The sequence below is a fragment of the Rhipicephalus microplus genome, unplaced genomic scaffold (assembly GCF_043290135.1).
Source record: "Rhipicephalus microplus isolate Deutch F79 unplaced genomic scaffold, USDA_Rmic scaffold_13, whole genome shotgun sequence".
In the NCBI taxonomy this organism is placed as follows: Eukaryota; Metazoa; Arthropoda; class Arachnida; order Ixodida; family Ixodidae; genus Rhipicephalus; species Rhipicephalus microplus.
The window spans coordinates 28,875,867-28,890,122 of record NW_027464586.1 but is presented as its reverse complement, the minus strand read 5'-3'; the positions used below and the strand labels follow the sequence as shown (position 1 = coordinate 28,890,122).

The window sequence follows — 14,256 nt, the reverse complement described above, 5'->3', positions numbered from 1 at the left end:
TTTCTAATCTTGCTTGAACTTCTGACCTCATGCACAAGACCGCTTCGCCGAACGTCAGCCCAGGAACCATGACCCCTTTCCATATTTCTCTCACAACATTATACCTATTGTAATTCCACAGTGCCCTATTTTTCATCACTGCTGCGTTCCTGTTATCTTTAGTCGTCACGCATATTTCGTGTTCCCTCAGGTACTCGGTCCCATTGCTTATCCATATGCCCAGTTATTTGTATTTATCTGTTATCTCTAGCGTGACTTCCTGTATTCTAAGCTCACTACCTTTGTTATCATTAAAAATCATGACTACTGATTTTTCCTAACTGAATCTAAAATCTAACCTATCTCCCTCATTACCGCAGATGTCCATCAACCTCTGCAAATCTTCCTTGTTGTCGGCCATTAGCACTATATCATCTGCGTAGATTAATGCTGGTAGTGCCTGATCAATGAGTTTTCCTTGTTTGACTAAAGAGAGGTTGAAGCCAAGTCCCCTTGCCTCTAACTTGGCCTCTAATCCTTGTAGGTACATCATGAATAAGAAGGGTGACAGTGGGCACGCCTGCCTAAGTCCACGTTTCACCACTGTGGGCTTGGATACCTGTTTTTCCCACTTTTTAACTACCTTGTTAGTTTTATAGATTTCCTTTAAAGGATTAGTGACTCCATCTTTTACACCCAGTGTGTCTAGTATTCCCCAGAAGTCCTCTTGAACCACGCTATTGTACACTCCCTTGAATTTCTGCAGGCCGGTAGGAAGCTTCACAGCGCAGCGCCTAATCTTGTGAAACGGCGCAGCCATGCAGGCAGGGCATTCAATTCCCTCCCTATTTTTTGTATACTACTGTCCTTGTGTACATCGTAGAACACATAACAGTAATGATAGCAAACAGATCATTCATTCTGGTAGGCTTGGTGTTTTTATTTAAAATGGAACAACGAGGAAGCTGCTGAAGCTCGTGCCTGTATACAGCTGCTTTATATGGAAATAAAACTTTAACGAGAAAAAAAAATGTAATGATAAACAGTAGGCTCATAACAAACAACATTTCTCTGAGGGTGCATGGAATATATGTCCCACACAAGGCTATGCATTGCAGTCCTTACTGCATTAATTATGTACACGTACTGCAGGGCATGCAAGTGTTTGCAGACACACGCTGACGAAATGCCATTTTTTGCTACATACAAACGTGCACCGCACCAAATAAGACGCACGTGTTTATATAGTCAGGGAACACTCGTGAATATTGATGAAATCACACAGCTCGCTTACAGTATAAAACAAACACAATTGCGAACAATAAAATGTGACGCTGTTTAAAGAGGCGGACCCAGGTTACGAGGAGAATTATCAGTATGGCATACACACCACGTGTCAAGCTTTTGCAACATCTAAAGAGACTAAATATGGAACGTTGCCTTTGTAAGTTAACATGACAGTACCAAATGGAGAAGCCACACGAGAGAACAATTCATTGTGGGCTAAAGAATGTGTTTTAAATATTATACACAGCTTTGCAAGATAATATCGACGAGTTTTACTCGTCTAGGTGTGGGAGGTGTAGGCCTGATAAAATGCGATGTTGCTTCAGAGCCTTTCTGTCGTAATATTGCAATTTTATTCAACTCTTTCAAACGCGGCACCGTAAATTTCTACTGGGAGCTCGAACACGGCAAGCAGGTCGCGGGGCAAAATCTTTGTAACATTTTATTACCGAAACAGCGATACCAGCAATGCTTGAGCTGCACTTGCTGTTTTCTAAATTGTCACCTCCTCAATCTCATCACTGTGATCAGGAAACAGAGAGGAAAAGTACAGCAGTAGTACGTAGAGAAATATTCAATTTCAAGCCCTTTAGCAATATCATCTAAACAAATTGCCAGTTCACTGTTGAATTCTCGATGGAAACAAACAGCTGATCAGGGAAGCAAGCTTGGCTTGGCACTGGCTTGGCCGTTCATACAGAGCCAAAAGCCGCTGCAGGAAACTGGATTGCGGATCGTATTGAGACAAAATATTTTATACATTTTTGTTTTCTTTGTTTCATTTCTCTAATTGCTCTTGTGATGGCGTGGACCGCGCTTCGTGATCTCATGTACCGGCGCACTGTTTTTAAGTTTAGTATGGCGCACGATAATACATGATTGCGTGCTTTAATTTAAAAAGGATCGCGAGTATGGCAGCAACACTGCAATGTCGGGAAGAGGCACGGGGAAGAGGACAGTAGTAGAACCAGTAGCAGCTGCATGCCCGGGTTGAGCGACTGATGCCCAGATGGAGGAATGTCAACCCGATGCCTTTTGTGTTGGCCGTTCTGGCAGTTCCGCCGACTTTATAGAAAGAGACGACCCCGTCGCTTGTCCTCTTCTCTTTTCCTTCGGGCATCAGCGACAACATTGACGGACGACGTGTTCGACTTCACCGTGCACGTGAGTATAGGTTGGTTTTTCATTCGAGTGAATTCTTGTTCAGATTTGCAACTTGTCGACTCCATCCTGATCACCTGTCACCGGCAATAAGTCACATACGTGTGATATTTAGGTGAAATAAATGATAATGCACATTTTCTGCTCTATTTGCGTGACTGAGCTACACCGGGACATGAGGTAAAGCCTTTGTCGCCTAGCCACTAGCAGGCAAGATCGATCACTCGCATCCTTCAGTTCACGAATCAACGCGCCTGCCTTAAAATTAGCTAGCTGCTCGCAAAGAAATCATACCGAGGCAATTTTCTTTTCTGTGAACAATGCACCGTAGATTTGTCTTGAATAACAAGAAAAACTTGAAAAATAAATGTCGCGACCTTTTAGAAAGCGCCGTGCCTAAGAGCTAGAAGCGGCATTTTGTAAAAAGGCTCATTAAATTCGGTATTTTTCCGTAGTTTCTGCTTGAAATTATTATTGTCTATGAATTTCATGACCCAATCTTTCACTTTGGCTGAAAATCTCGGCGGCAAAAACTTTGTTCAGTGTCCCTTTAAGGGCAGGTGTAGATGCCATCATTTCAGTCGCAAATCTTTTTTTGTTAACCAGTCGGTCGGCTGGTTAACAATAAGGGTACTAACTAGAGTTCCAGATTTCATCAGCAACACATCGTCATGGCTTCATCAGATGCTGCATTATATACATTCTATCCTCGTTTTTAAATAGGTGTACCGTATGGTCCACTGTTACAGGAAACAAGCGAGCTCATGGACAGTGAGCCATGTGGTGCTAACTGGCAGCGAGGCTTGTGAATGGGACGCATGCGCATAGAACCGGGGTGCGCCCAGTTTTGTCTGCCATTTCTCCGCCTGTACGCATGACAGCATTGGAAAGCGCATCCGTATTTTAGCTGCACAATTTATCTAGCCCAGTGCCTCCTGCTTCAGGGATTTCCTGTGAGCACAAAAAATGCATGATTTTAATCGTTGCTGCAGTGTTTTGCAAGTTGTCACCGTAAAGCACATCATATTTTTCGCATAATGCTCGCTGCAACTAGCAAGTTTCGATGACTCAAAATGCTGTTCAGGTCTGATGTAGCAAACATTTTAAGCTCGTCCTCGTGACCATGAAATATTGGTTTATTAAATAATGGAAGGCAGAGTTGGTATCAGTTTATTTACAGTGTGAAAATGAAAAGTGCGAAGGACCGTGCCTCGCAAGTAAGCCCCGAGAGCATGAGCAGAGAAGTAGCAGATGAGGATGCTCATGCGCTGCATTTCCAAATCTCACCAGCACTAATGCTTGACGGACTGCTGGCCACGCACTAGCGTGTTCTTTCTGAAACAGGACTTTGGCCCTGTAAGCAAGTTCTTGAAGGGCATAAGTAAAACGTAGAATGGGCCCCCTAAATGCACCCATCCTTGAACCATTGGGCTTATGAATTAGTGCCCTTTTCAAAATACAACTATTCTGAGCAATAAATTGTGACAGAACAGTGCACGAAGTTTAAAAATGGGAAAAAAGTCTTTAAATGTCCCCTTTATACATAGTGTTCTTGTGATGTCACTTCTGCCGTTGTCGCCCTCTCCCGCCATGCCCGTGTAACTCCCTGGGTACTTACGGCAGTTCACGTGCTGCAGTGCGGTTTGTTGGGGGCTCGTCATCTGTTGCTGTGAACAATGTGGAAGCATTGTGGTTTTTTGTTGTCTTACTTTAACGAGCTCATTGGATTAGGAAGGCCTCGCTCGTTCACTCGATACAAGACCAGATAATCAAGATGTGCGACACATATACCAGCCACGGCGTACACCGACTGCCCGCCACAACCTATGAGGGCCTATTATCTTGCTTTCACTACAAATTGCCTTGCCCAAAAACAAGTGAAAGCTCAAAATCTCTCGAGCCGCAATTTTAAGAGTGGATGTGCGAAGCGCAGCTGCTCCCATCGAAAACTAGTCGTGCAGAGCTAGGCAAGTGTACAAGAGATATAATATTATGAATATATTGTCACGGCCTACGCCACCAAAGTAGCAATGCCCCCCCCCCCCCCCCCCCAAGTGTTTTAAACAGTGCTGATGTTGAGCTTGAGCCTCTTTGATTGCAATTTGTGGAAATTGTCGAGGAAAATATTATACAAGGCAGATAGCGACATTGCGTGGTGTGTGCCGCGGTAATGCCAGTCATCACTTTATTTTTCGCATATGCTTTAACACACTTTTCACTTTGTATTTTGCTTTTGTTGTGCGCTAATGTACAGTGGAGTCACTGAACATGATAGAGACCGTGTATAGAATTAATTGACTAATTGAAAAAAATCATGACGCCCAACTTGAACCGATCGGCTATACTTCAAAGTGAACTAATATTGTTTCCCATTCTTTATAGTTTGTTTCAATGCAATACCAAATCTCCGCGATCGCCATCACGATTTTAACCGCCTTCCTTGCCATCATGATTTTAACTGCGGACAAGTTTGTATGTACAGTATCTTGGTAAGCTATATCTGTTTGCAGGTAAATACTTGGCTATGGCACTTACCCGTAATGAAGTTGCACCTGAAGATGCAAATATTGCAAAGTTTCTTCAAGTAGCTTTTGTTAATCTGCACCAGCCAAATACGCTGGTACTTTTAGGAAAATCGGAATGTGCGTTCTCAATTTCAGGTTATAACTTTCAGGGAAGAAACACCCTAAGCTCTGCTCCCTCTGCGTGGACTACTAAATCAACTTGCCTCACTAGCAGCTCATAATTTCTCAAACTTGCATCGTGAGGCAAAACTAAACGGGTGCAAGCACGAGGAGACAACATGGCAGTTGTAGGCAATAGATTCGGTTGGTGCCCGGGCATGTTGGTGGCGCATTTCGGAAGTGACGAAAAGGTGCTGCGAGATGCACGTGCACACTTTGTATAGTTGCTGTATTGGACAGCAAACTTTTTTTCTTATCTGAGCAGTTTTACCAAAGGAAGCTTCATCATATGGCGTGATAAATGAAGCGAATCCACAGGTTGAACCACATCATAGCCTCGCTGTGCTTTTGTACTTTTTTTAGCTCGCAAATTTTATTTGTACATATAAGTGACAACTTGCCAGTAATAAGGCAGCACTTGTTTCTTTACCATATGATCATCTCCGGTGTGCTGCTGCCTCAATATTTCAAATTCTAAGCATTTACACCATTGTATGCTAACTTTTCCTTCAAAGTGAGACAAGCCACATGTGTATCGTAGATCAAGAAGCATGCCAGTTTTACGTACTTGCAAGGTAAACATCAGAAATGCACAGTTGATCAAAAATACTAGTTTAATGGTGCATCTACATAGCAGAGCACCTGTGGCACCTCGGGAACAAGATAATGCCACATATGTTACAAGAGATAATTAAAAAAGGCAGGGGACGTTCCGTGAACAAATAGAAACAAAAATAAAATGGCACGTGGCAGCGAGCGAAGGCGGCAAGGGGGGGGGGAGCCCGTGGGACTTCAGCGGATGAACGTAAGGTGTGTGTTTAATATGTGGAAGAAAAAAAAATTCAAAATTTTGGCGACTGAAATGAGGGTGACTTAGTGAGTGCGCTCATGACGAGAGTAAACACGGTTACTATTTTTTTTTTTTTTCAAATCTCTTTTGAAAGCCACAAAAAATCTGTATGTGGTGCAGCCTAACAGAAGGTCCGTGAAGGCAAATTATGAATTCGTCGTTGTAGAAAGGCCTTTTTTTTTTTTCATGCGCACCATCCCCGCCGCGGTGGTCTAGTGGCTAAGGTACTCGGCTGCTGACCCGCAGGGCGCGGGTTCGAATCCCGGCTGCGGCGGCTGCATTTCCGATGGAGGCGGGAATGTTGTAGGCCCGTGTGCTCAGATTTAGGTGCATGTTAAAGAACCCCAGGTGGTCTAAATTTCCGGAGCCCTCCACTACGGCGTCTATCATAATCATATAGTGGTTTTGGGACGTTAAACCCCACATATCAACAATCAATCAATCATGCGCACCATAAATAGTGCTCAAAATTTAATTGCATATGTTGTTTTCATCCTTGCTGTATTCCGTGTTGTTTATGATGTAAAAAAAAAAAGTAGCACGCTAAAGTGGTGCTGCTTTTGGGCAACAGTTGAAAATGGCGGGGTGCATGAATGCGGAATACTGCCGCTTACACTCAAATCACTCTTGTGGTCACCTCCCACTGTTTGCAGCATGTGTTGTGTATACACAGCTGCATATTTCCTAGCTAGAAAAATTTGATTTTAGGTGTTTCACGCCATTTTCCATGTAACTATTCCACAATTGCACACACTGATCAGCAGGCTTTCAATTGCGCTGAAGGACACAGGTGCCATAAAATTCATAGTCGATTCTTTCAAGAAACCGTATGTAAAGGCTGAAGCTTCATGCGTACATACACACACATACCATATTGTTTTTTGTACTTTATGAAAGCTGCGAAGGTCTCATGTGCCTCCAAGCGTAACCTGTCTTATTTATTCTCCATCACCGCAAAAGTTTTGTGAGTTTAAAATAAAAGTACTTTGCCCATGGCCACTTTTGGGTAATTTTTTTGTGTAGGTGTTATTTGAGCAGCCTACAGTGTTTACTTTATAAGCCTGTATGTATATGTTGCATTATAAGGATGCAGAATGTGTGTAGCTGTACAATATAGATGAAGTGTAAAAATTAAGTGTGTCTATTGTAGTGTTCTTGCAAGCAATCTTACCCCCGTATTCTAGAACGTCCCTCCACTCAACGCTTCACCTTCACTTGAGATGGCTGATGGGAGCGCCGTCTCTAAGCAGAAAAAATTGCTGCATGTCAGCAATAATCTGCTGTGATTCTCGAGTAGCGCAGCGTCGCTTTCAAACGAGCAGCGGCACAGTGCTCAACTCTGTCAAGTGAAGGGTGAAAGCCGAGTCGGGGAGCGTTTATGAATATGGGGGTTAGTTTTGTTGTCTTGTTAACCTGCCATTAACACTGGATTGATGCTACTTTGCTCTAGCTGTACAGTGCTCTCCAAGGCTCAAGGAGGCACCGCACGGGGAAGGCTCGGAGCAAACTATGCGTGAGTTTCCTTTCATTGTTACACTATGCACGTATTAAGTGATAGACTTTAATGTATGCGATTTGTATTGTGCAAGTTTTTGGGGACATACAACTTCCAACACTTATATGTTCTGACGAAAATCACGCAAGAATGAGCGAAGCTTGTGCAAAAGTTATGCAATAGTGTAAGAAGCTTTTGCAGAAGTCTGTGAAATGAAGTTTTGAAATTTTGTGGCAATGTGTCATTGTACAGTGGTCAACAGTCATGCTCAGCATGCTTGACTGCAGGGCTCCCGTCTGCACAGGCGCATCTACGGAGTGCCTGATGCATGATGGGCCAAATGTCAGCCTGCACACTGGTGCCTCTTATCCCCGTTTGTCTGTTACATCAGTGTCTCTTGTAAAGGGGATCAACTGTGCTACCTCTTTTTTTTTCGAATGTAATGAGTTCTTCTTCCAGATTATTGTTGTTTTAAGGTAGAGCCTCACATTTCTATCAAATACTGAAGATTCTATTTTTCCTTCTAGATGCTATGAAGTCACTGCTTGTGTTACAATAGAGTGAACACTGTTATGAGAAAAGCTACTTTACGGAGTTAACTCACTCCATATTGACTTAACACACAGAATTGGTGAAAACTATACTCCATTCCAGCTGCATTAGGAATAATATTCATTTGCATACTTCTGTTTCTTTTGTTTGTTTGTTGGCTGGAGGTTTGGAGTATAGGGTGGCCAGAGGGCACTGTGTAGTCTTTCTTCATCTTCCCAATTTTGTGAACATCAATTGATAGCCGTATGGGAAGCAGCCAGCATGCTGAAACAGCGGTGCAAGCATGCAAGATGTTCACCATTGCATGCAGTCAGTTGCTGTGAGCAACCTACTGCATACAATTAACTGCGAGTGGTGAACTAACGCTGTATTATGTGTGCCTCCTGGAAAGCTGCAATGGTAAAGTGCCACAATCGTATGGACAACATGGATAACACATGGATAACATCGCAATTTGTTTGTTGAATAATTTTGCAACAGAATCAATGGAGTTTTGGATAAATTTGTGTATCTGCCTGGTTCATCAAAGCTACAGAGTCAAATGCGGTATATACTCACGTATTATGTGTACTTTTTTTGTCAATCCGGTCATGTGCGAAGCTAGTAGGAATCACTGGCCTAAAAGCTCAACTGGGAATATATGTTGCAGGCGCTGTCACAGCTGTCTCAAAGCGGATTGTCATTTGTTTGCTAAGCCTGTTCAAATGCCCCCATTTTCTTGAAGTTCTTCCGAACAGTGCTCACAAAAACCAGTTCCCACGACAGGGTTATACCAGAGAACATAAGTACTCTCCAATAATTGTCGGGAACCCAACGTAAAGTAAGATGCAGACAAGGAAGCGCGATGCCAACACAGTGCTGTGTGTGTCGCCCTTCATGTGTGTGTGTGTCCATCCCTTGTCCCAGTCTTCTATTGCGTTGTGTTCCCTCTGATATCTAACCAACACACCCAAGCTTCTATGCTAAGTCTTATTCAACGCACTCTTCTGCTGGCTCCCATACTGAATATTGCATGTCGAAGAACTCCACGCTGATGTGCTTAGCGGTAGCACGGTTTCAGTTTTCTTCGGTAAGCTTTATAACAGCAATCTGCCTCGTATATAATTATTGTAGCCTATCACAAGGAATGGTAAAAACGCAATGGCCAGATGGCGAAACCGAAAAAAAAAAAAAAATGAGTGCGAAAACCTGCCTCATCTAGTGACAGGTCCTTGCACGCGTTCAACATCTGTGCTGTGTCTCTGGAATACATTCTTGCCGTGGAAGAGGTGGGAAGATAGGAGGCAAACCTTTAGGCATTTCGGACTACACATAAATAGGTTTCAGTTTTCAAGTTCGATATTCTAGGGAAAGCATAAAAGTTCATGGAAGAAGGGACCTTGCACTCAGTCCATTTTGTGTAAGACTGCACTCACCTGCTCGACAAGAGATGTGCCTGACCAGAGCATCATGAAGTCAAATGTGTCTGTGTGTGTGCTGGCAAGGTGGCTCGGGCTGGTTGTGGAGGGCAAAGTTTGCGAGCAAAAAGTTTCTTGTAGTAAAGCAGGCTGGCTAATTATACTGGTGAGCAAATTATGTGAGGATGCAAATTGTGCGAGTAAATATGGTATGTACTCTTGTATGTTTCAGCTCTATTGCTACGGATCCTGCGGATCCAACTTGGCATCCGGCAGCAACAAAGAGAGGTTCTGCAGGAGGTGCGACAGCTGAAGCACAAGGTACGGCTCTTGTCCGTGCCTCAGCACGCCCAGCCAGCACAGCGCCCCTCTGACCTTCCCCGGCTGCCTGCTGGTACAATTGGAGAAGTGGAGGCAGCAGAGGCAGCTGTGCAGAGTAAAGCTGTGGCTGCAGCTTTGGTGTATATTTCTTGATTTTTAATATGCCTATGTAACATGCAGAAATTTAGTACTGCTTTAGGTGTTTCGGGAAACAAACTAGTCAGGTTATCTCATGAGCCACTGTACTACAGTCGAATATGAATAATTCGTACTCCAGAGGCCAGAAAATTTGTTCAAATTAAAAGAAGTTCAAAATAATGAAAGTTACCGTAATTACTTGAATCTAACAAGCACCTTTTTTCCGGTTAAGAGAGTTCATAAATCGCATGTGCGCTAGAATCGAGTACGAAAAAAAATGAATATGGTCATTCTATTGCCATCACCACTTACAAAATGGCCGCCCCCTACGTGCGTCGGCATGGCGCGTCGGTCATTTCTGCCTATGTGTTTCCCATGCGCGGCACTTCATACGTGTGCTGAGGAGTTCGTCATCTTGTACATTAGCATCGACGGCATGGTAGGGCGGACTCCAAAAACTCGACGAGTGCACCACAATGCTGCTTCTAAAAGAAAAGTCGTCGCGTGTGCCGGAACGGACAAAAATCGGGCCGCATCGCGGTAATTCGGAGTTCCCGAAACGTGCGTGCAGGACTGGCGGAAACAAAAGCAGAATATTGTCGACAGCAAAGATTCACGCAAAGGCTTCTGTGGACCACAGCAGGGTCGGTTTCCACAAATTGAAGAGCTGCTCGGCGAGTATGTGATTAAGCAGTGAGCGGCACAGCGGCCCGTGACGACAGAACTGCTCCAAGTGCAGGCTATGCAGTTAGCCTTAGAAAAAGGGCTAATGCAGAGCCATTTTAAAGCGAGCAGGTGCTGGATAACGAACTTTATGAAGAGAAAAGGCTTTTCCCTCCGAAGGCGAACGGGCATGTGCCGGAAGTTGCCGGAGGTTAGAAGAAAAGCTTCAGAGTCTTCAGAGGTTCCTCCTAAACTTGCGGCACAACAACGGCTACCTGCTTGGGCAAATCGGGAATGCCGATCACACGCCTCTTTACTTCGACATGCCTGGCACCACAACCGTCTAGGAGAAGGGGGCGAAGCAAGTTTGTGTACTGACATCGGGCCACGGTAAAGCTAGAGTGACAGCAATGCTCTGTTGCACGTCAGATAGGCATAAGCTTCCCCCGTACTTCATATTTAAACGGAAGACGCTCTCAAAAAGAGTCGTTTTCGCGAGTGGTGTGATCAAGCGGGCCAACGAGAAAAAAGGGTGCGCGTTGCAACCGATGTCTTAGTTTTTTTTTTTTTTTTTGTCGTGGAAACCGGGCGCGCGTTACAATTGAGGGCGCGGTAGAATAGAGTAAATACGGTAAACGAGCGGAGGGCTCACCATGCAGTGATGCATGTGCATGGAGAAGTTTTATTCACAAATTACAGGACATCCGTCGTTAATTAAAGGAGTCAATACATGTCTGTACACGTTGGCCTTGCAACGAGTCAACAAGTTTTGCGTGCAGTTTGCAAAGCATTTGTACTTCGGCTTCAGTATTCTCCTGGCAAAAGAAGTTACGCGCGGCAATGTCCAGTGCTGACACTCTTCGAAGACAACTGTGTTTCCACTGTTACCATCTGCGCTGCAGCCGGAGCGTGGCCAGCACATGATGAGAATGGAGGAGCGTCTCCACCGGGAGAAAAGCAGATCGGCATTCGAGAGAGAAACACTCCGCGGCAGCTTTTTTTTTTTTTCTCTCTTGCTGTCCGGCAGGCCGAAGATGCCGCCCGAGTTCAGGGACTCAGCGCCGCCATCTGAGGCCACCAAGACCAAGCTGCCGGCCAAGTTCTAATAAAGTTTCCTCTCTCTCTCTCTTCTCTCTTCATGCGCGGTGTTGAAAGGATAAGAGTCTCTGCATAGCAGGAACGAAAAACAGGGAAGCGTGACACTGGCGCGTTGCAGATCGGCATGAGAGAGCCAACTCTCTGCGACAGCTTTTTTTCCCCTCTTTCTCTTCATGCGCAGTGTTAAGAAGAGAAGGGTCTCTACGTGGCAGGGACGGAAAAAGCCGAAGCGGGGCACAGGAATGTCGCAGATTGGCATTTGGCAAACATTCCACCGCATTCTTTTCTTTCCTTTTCTTCATTTTCTTCTTCAATCACAGCGATGAGGTGTCTGAAGTGCCACCGCAGGATTGGGCGGGGTGCTGAGAGCATTTTCGGAGCGCGGTATAGCTTTGATAGGACCACAGCGTCAGTTCGAATTAAGCGTGTTGGAATTAATGAGATTCGACTGTATTTACTATAGTCTGTGAAGTCCGAGTGAACTGTCCTAAGCTAGCAGACGATGTAGGCGGCATCGTGTGTTTGATGGGCAGTGACTAGCAATAGCCTGTTTAAAACAGACATTCAGTAATTTTGTTCATTTATCGCCCTATTTCGTGTCCGCTGCGGCTCTCTCTACTTTGAGCTACAGTTCACCCTGCCTTGTGTTAGCCGATTTCTTACTTTTTTAAAAATCTAACATGCACCCAATTTCGCAGTGTGAAGAAAAATGCACCTTTGTTTATTGTGATGAGATTTCTATAGCGACATGCCTCTTTGTTGGCTATCACAGAAAAATATAAACAGCAAATGGTGCGACCATCTAGTGCGACCTTTATTTTTCTATCAGTTTCATCTATGACCAAGATTTGGTCGCTCTAAGGTTGCCTCTTAGTATGCCTTGATCATGTTCATTTATCTTGTTGTGCTCTGCTTACAATGCCTTGATTAAAAACATGTCCTAGCTTCTTTTTGAATTCCACATATTTTATCGTTTTTCACCTGTAGAAGCTACTCCTGGTCAACATTCAGGCAAAGACATTGTAACCTCGAAGAAACGTGTATTGGAATTCGAGCACTGTACAAAGTAATTATACTATTTCATAGCTAGAATCAATATTTATGAAGGGTTATAACAGTGTTGTATTTGATTTCATAACAGCGAAACTGCATTCAGAGAAGGACTCTGAAAGGTTCTCACACTGAGTGTGAGAGGGCTGATGTGGAAACCATTTTAGGTCAAGTGAGTTGAAGTTAGCGAAAAAAAAACAATGAAATGTTGTGATGCCCAAAAATTCAAGTTGTTGTTTTCAGTGTTCTCTTCTTGCAGATTTTTATCATGAAAACATTTCGATGTGCTGTTGCGTTTACCCCATCTATGCTTCTTGCATTTTTTTACAGCGCAAGCACCTCCTGCAGATTGGGGGACGTGGCCTCCGAGAAATTGGTGTGAATGCCATGAAGGCTGTATTGGCACATGACGTGCAAGTGCTGTACAGCCTTCATGGCAGAAAAGGGAAAAGGGCCTTTGTGAACCTGAGGCTCTGTAGATTAGTGACAGGTTAGACTTGTTCATTGTTTTATGTGTGTGTACCCTTGTGTATTCTCTGTACTGCAGTGCTTCATGTGTACTATGGTATTTCTGTTCTTGTATGCAGATGTCATCTGCCAAAAAGCAGGGTGCGACCAGGCGGAGGCCCTCAACTTTATTAAGAGGTGGCTGCCAGGGTCTGGTGATCGCTGTGGGGGCAGGAAGCGGCGCTTCAGAGAAGCATTTGTTGTGGAGCAGCCCGATGATCCCCACTCTCAGAGTGCAGATTATCTGCTGCCCGGGGCAGCTGGCTTCCTGCCCAGCCACCGCAGCCAGGGCCTTGACAGCACCACTGTCACTGTGCCCCCAACGCAACCTGACCTGCAGTAGAGCGGGCCTTTTTTAGTTGTGTATATATATTTTTCAATGTATACATTTTTTGTTGTACCAAATAAATAAAAAAAAACAAAGAATAAATGGTCTGCAGACTGTCGGTGGTGCACTGTTCGGCTAGCTTATGCTGATTCGGAAGCACCATCACCATGTTTTAGTTACAAAACAATGCTCTAAACTATGAATATTCTCGATTACCATGTGGGGGACATACGCTTTCAACATTTACTTCCTAACGACTTTTTTCGATTTGCTGTACCAAATACCAGTACCAAATAAAGCACTCGCTATTGCAAAAGATAAATTGGTAAAAAAATAAACTACACTTCTAGTGTTAGCAAAGGGAATGAGGTATTAAAGATGAAATAGATCGGGTAACTGCTTTCAGTTCTCAGCATTCAATTTTCTGTTGCCCCAAGTATACAGGGCTGGAAAGCTACAAGAGCGGGTCATCGAGGCATATTGTTTAAATCTTCTGGTAAGAAAAATTCCCTACTAATAATGGTTACATAATGGCAAGCCAATCAGTAGCCAATATTCGTCGTGCAGGAAACATCGGTGTAATAACGGCATTTGATTGGCTGCAATGTGGCCCTGGATTGGTCCAATGTCGGTCGTACATCCGTAGCCAATATTCGTCGTGCAGCAAACATTGGCGTAAAAATGGCATGTGATTGGCTGAAATATGGCCCAATGTTGGCCGAACATTGGCAGCTTTGTCGGCAATA

At 44.2% G+C, this 14,256-nt stretch overlaps 1 protein-coding gene across 4 annotated transcripts; it reads left to right on the top strand.

Moving 5' to 3' along the window:
• Nucleotides 1–1,951: 1,951 nt before the first annotated feature.
• On the top strand, nucleotides 1,952–13,612 carry LOC142784046 (uncharacterized). Of its 4 annotated transcripts, none has more exons than XM_075882676.1 (5): nucleotides 1,952–2,430; nucleotides 7,420–7,474; nucleotides 9,638–9,726; nucleotides 13,006–13,165; nucleotides 13,263–13,612. In XM_075882676.1, exons 1-5 carry the CDS (start codon nucleotides 2,284–2,286, stop codon nucleotides 13,523–13,525), a joined length of 714 nt encoding a protein of 237 aa, XP_075738791.1. In that variant the 5' UTR covers nucleotides 1,952–2,283; the 3' UTR covers nucleotides 13,526–13,612. The 4 variants fall into 4 exon arrangements, with proteins under 4 accessions (XP_075738791.1, XP_075738790.1, XP_075738792.1 ...); XM_075882675.1 differs by having other exon boundaries at nucleotides 9,638–9,864; XM_075882678.1 differs by having other exon boundaries at nucleotides 2,293–2,430; nucleotides 7,412–7,474; nucleotides 9,638–9,864.
• Nucleotides 13,613–14,256: the final 644 nt, after the last annotated feature.

Excerpts from the sequence above, each read along its gene's own strand:
- LOC142784046 (XM_075882675.1), top strand. The coding sequence starts at position 2,284 with ATGTCAACCCGATGCCTTTTGTGTTGGCCGTTCTGGCAGTTCCGCCGA. Across the intron at positions 2,431-7,419 it reads TGTTCGACTTCACCGTGCAC|TGCTCTCCAAGGCTCAAGGA; the intron begins GTGAGTATAGGT and ends CTAGCTGTACAG. Across the intron at positions 7,475-9,637 it reads AGGCTCGGAGCAAACTATGC|CTCTATTGCTACGGATCCTG; the intron begins GTGAGTTTCCTT and ends TGTATGTTTCAG.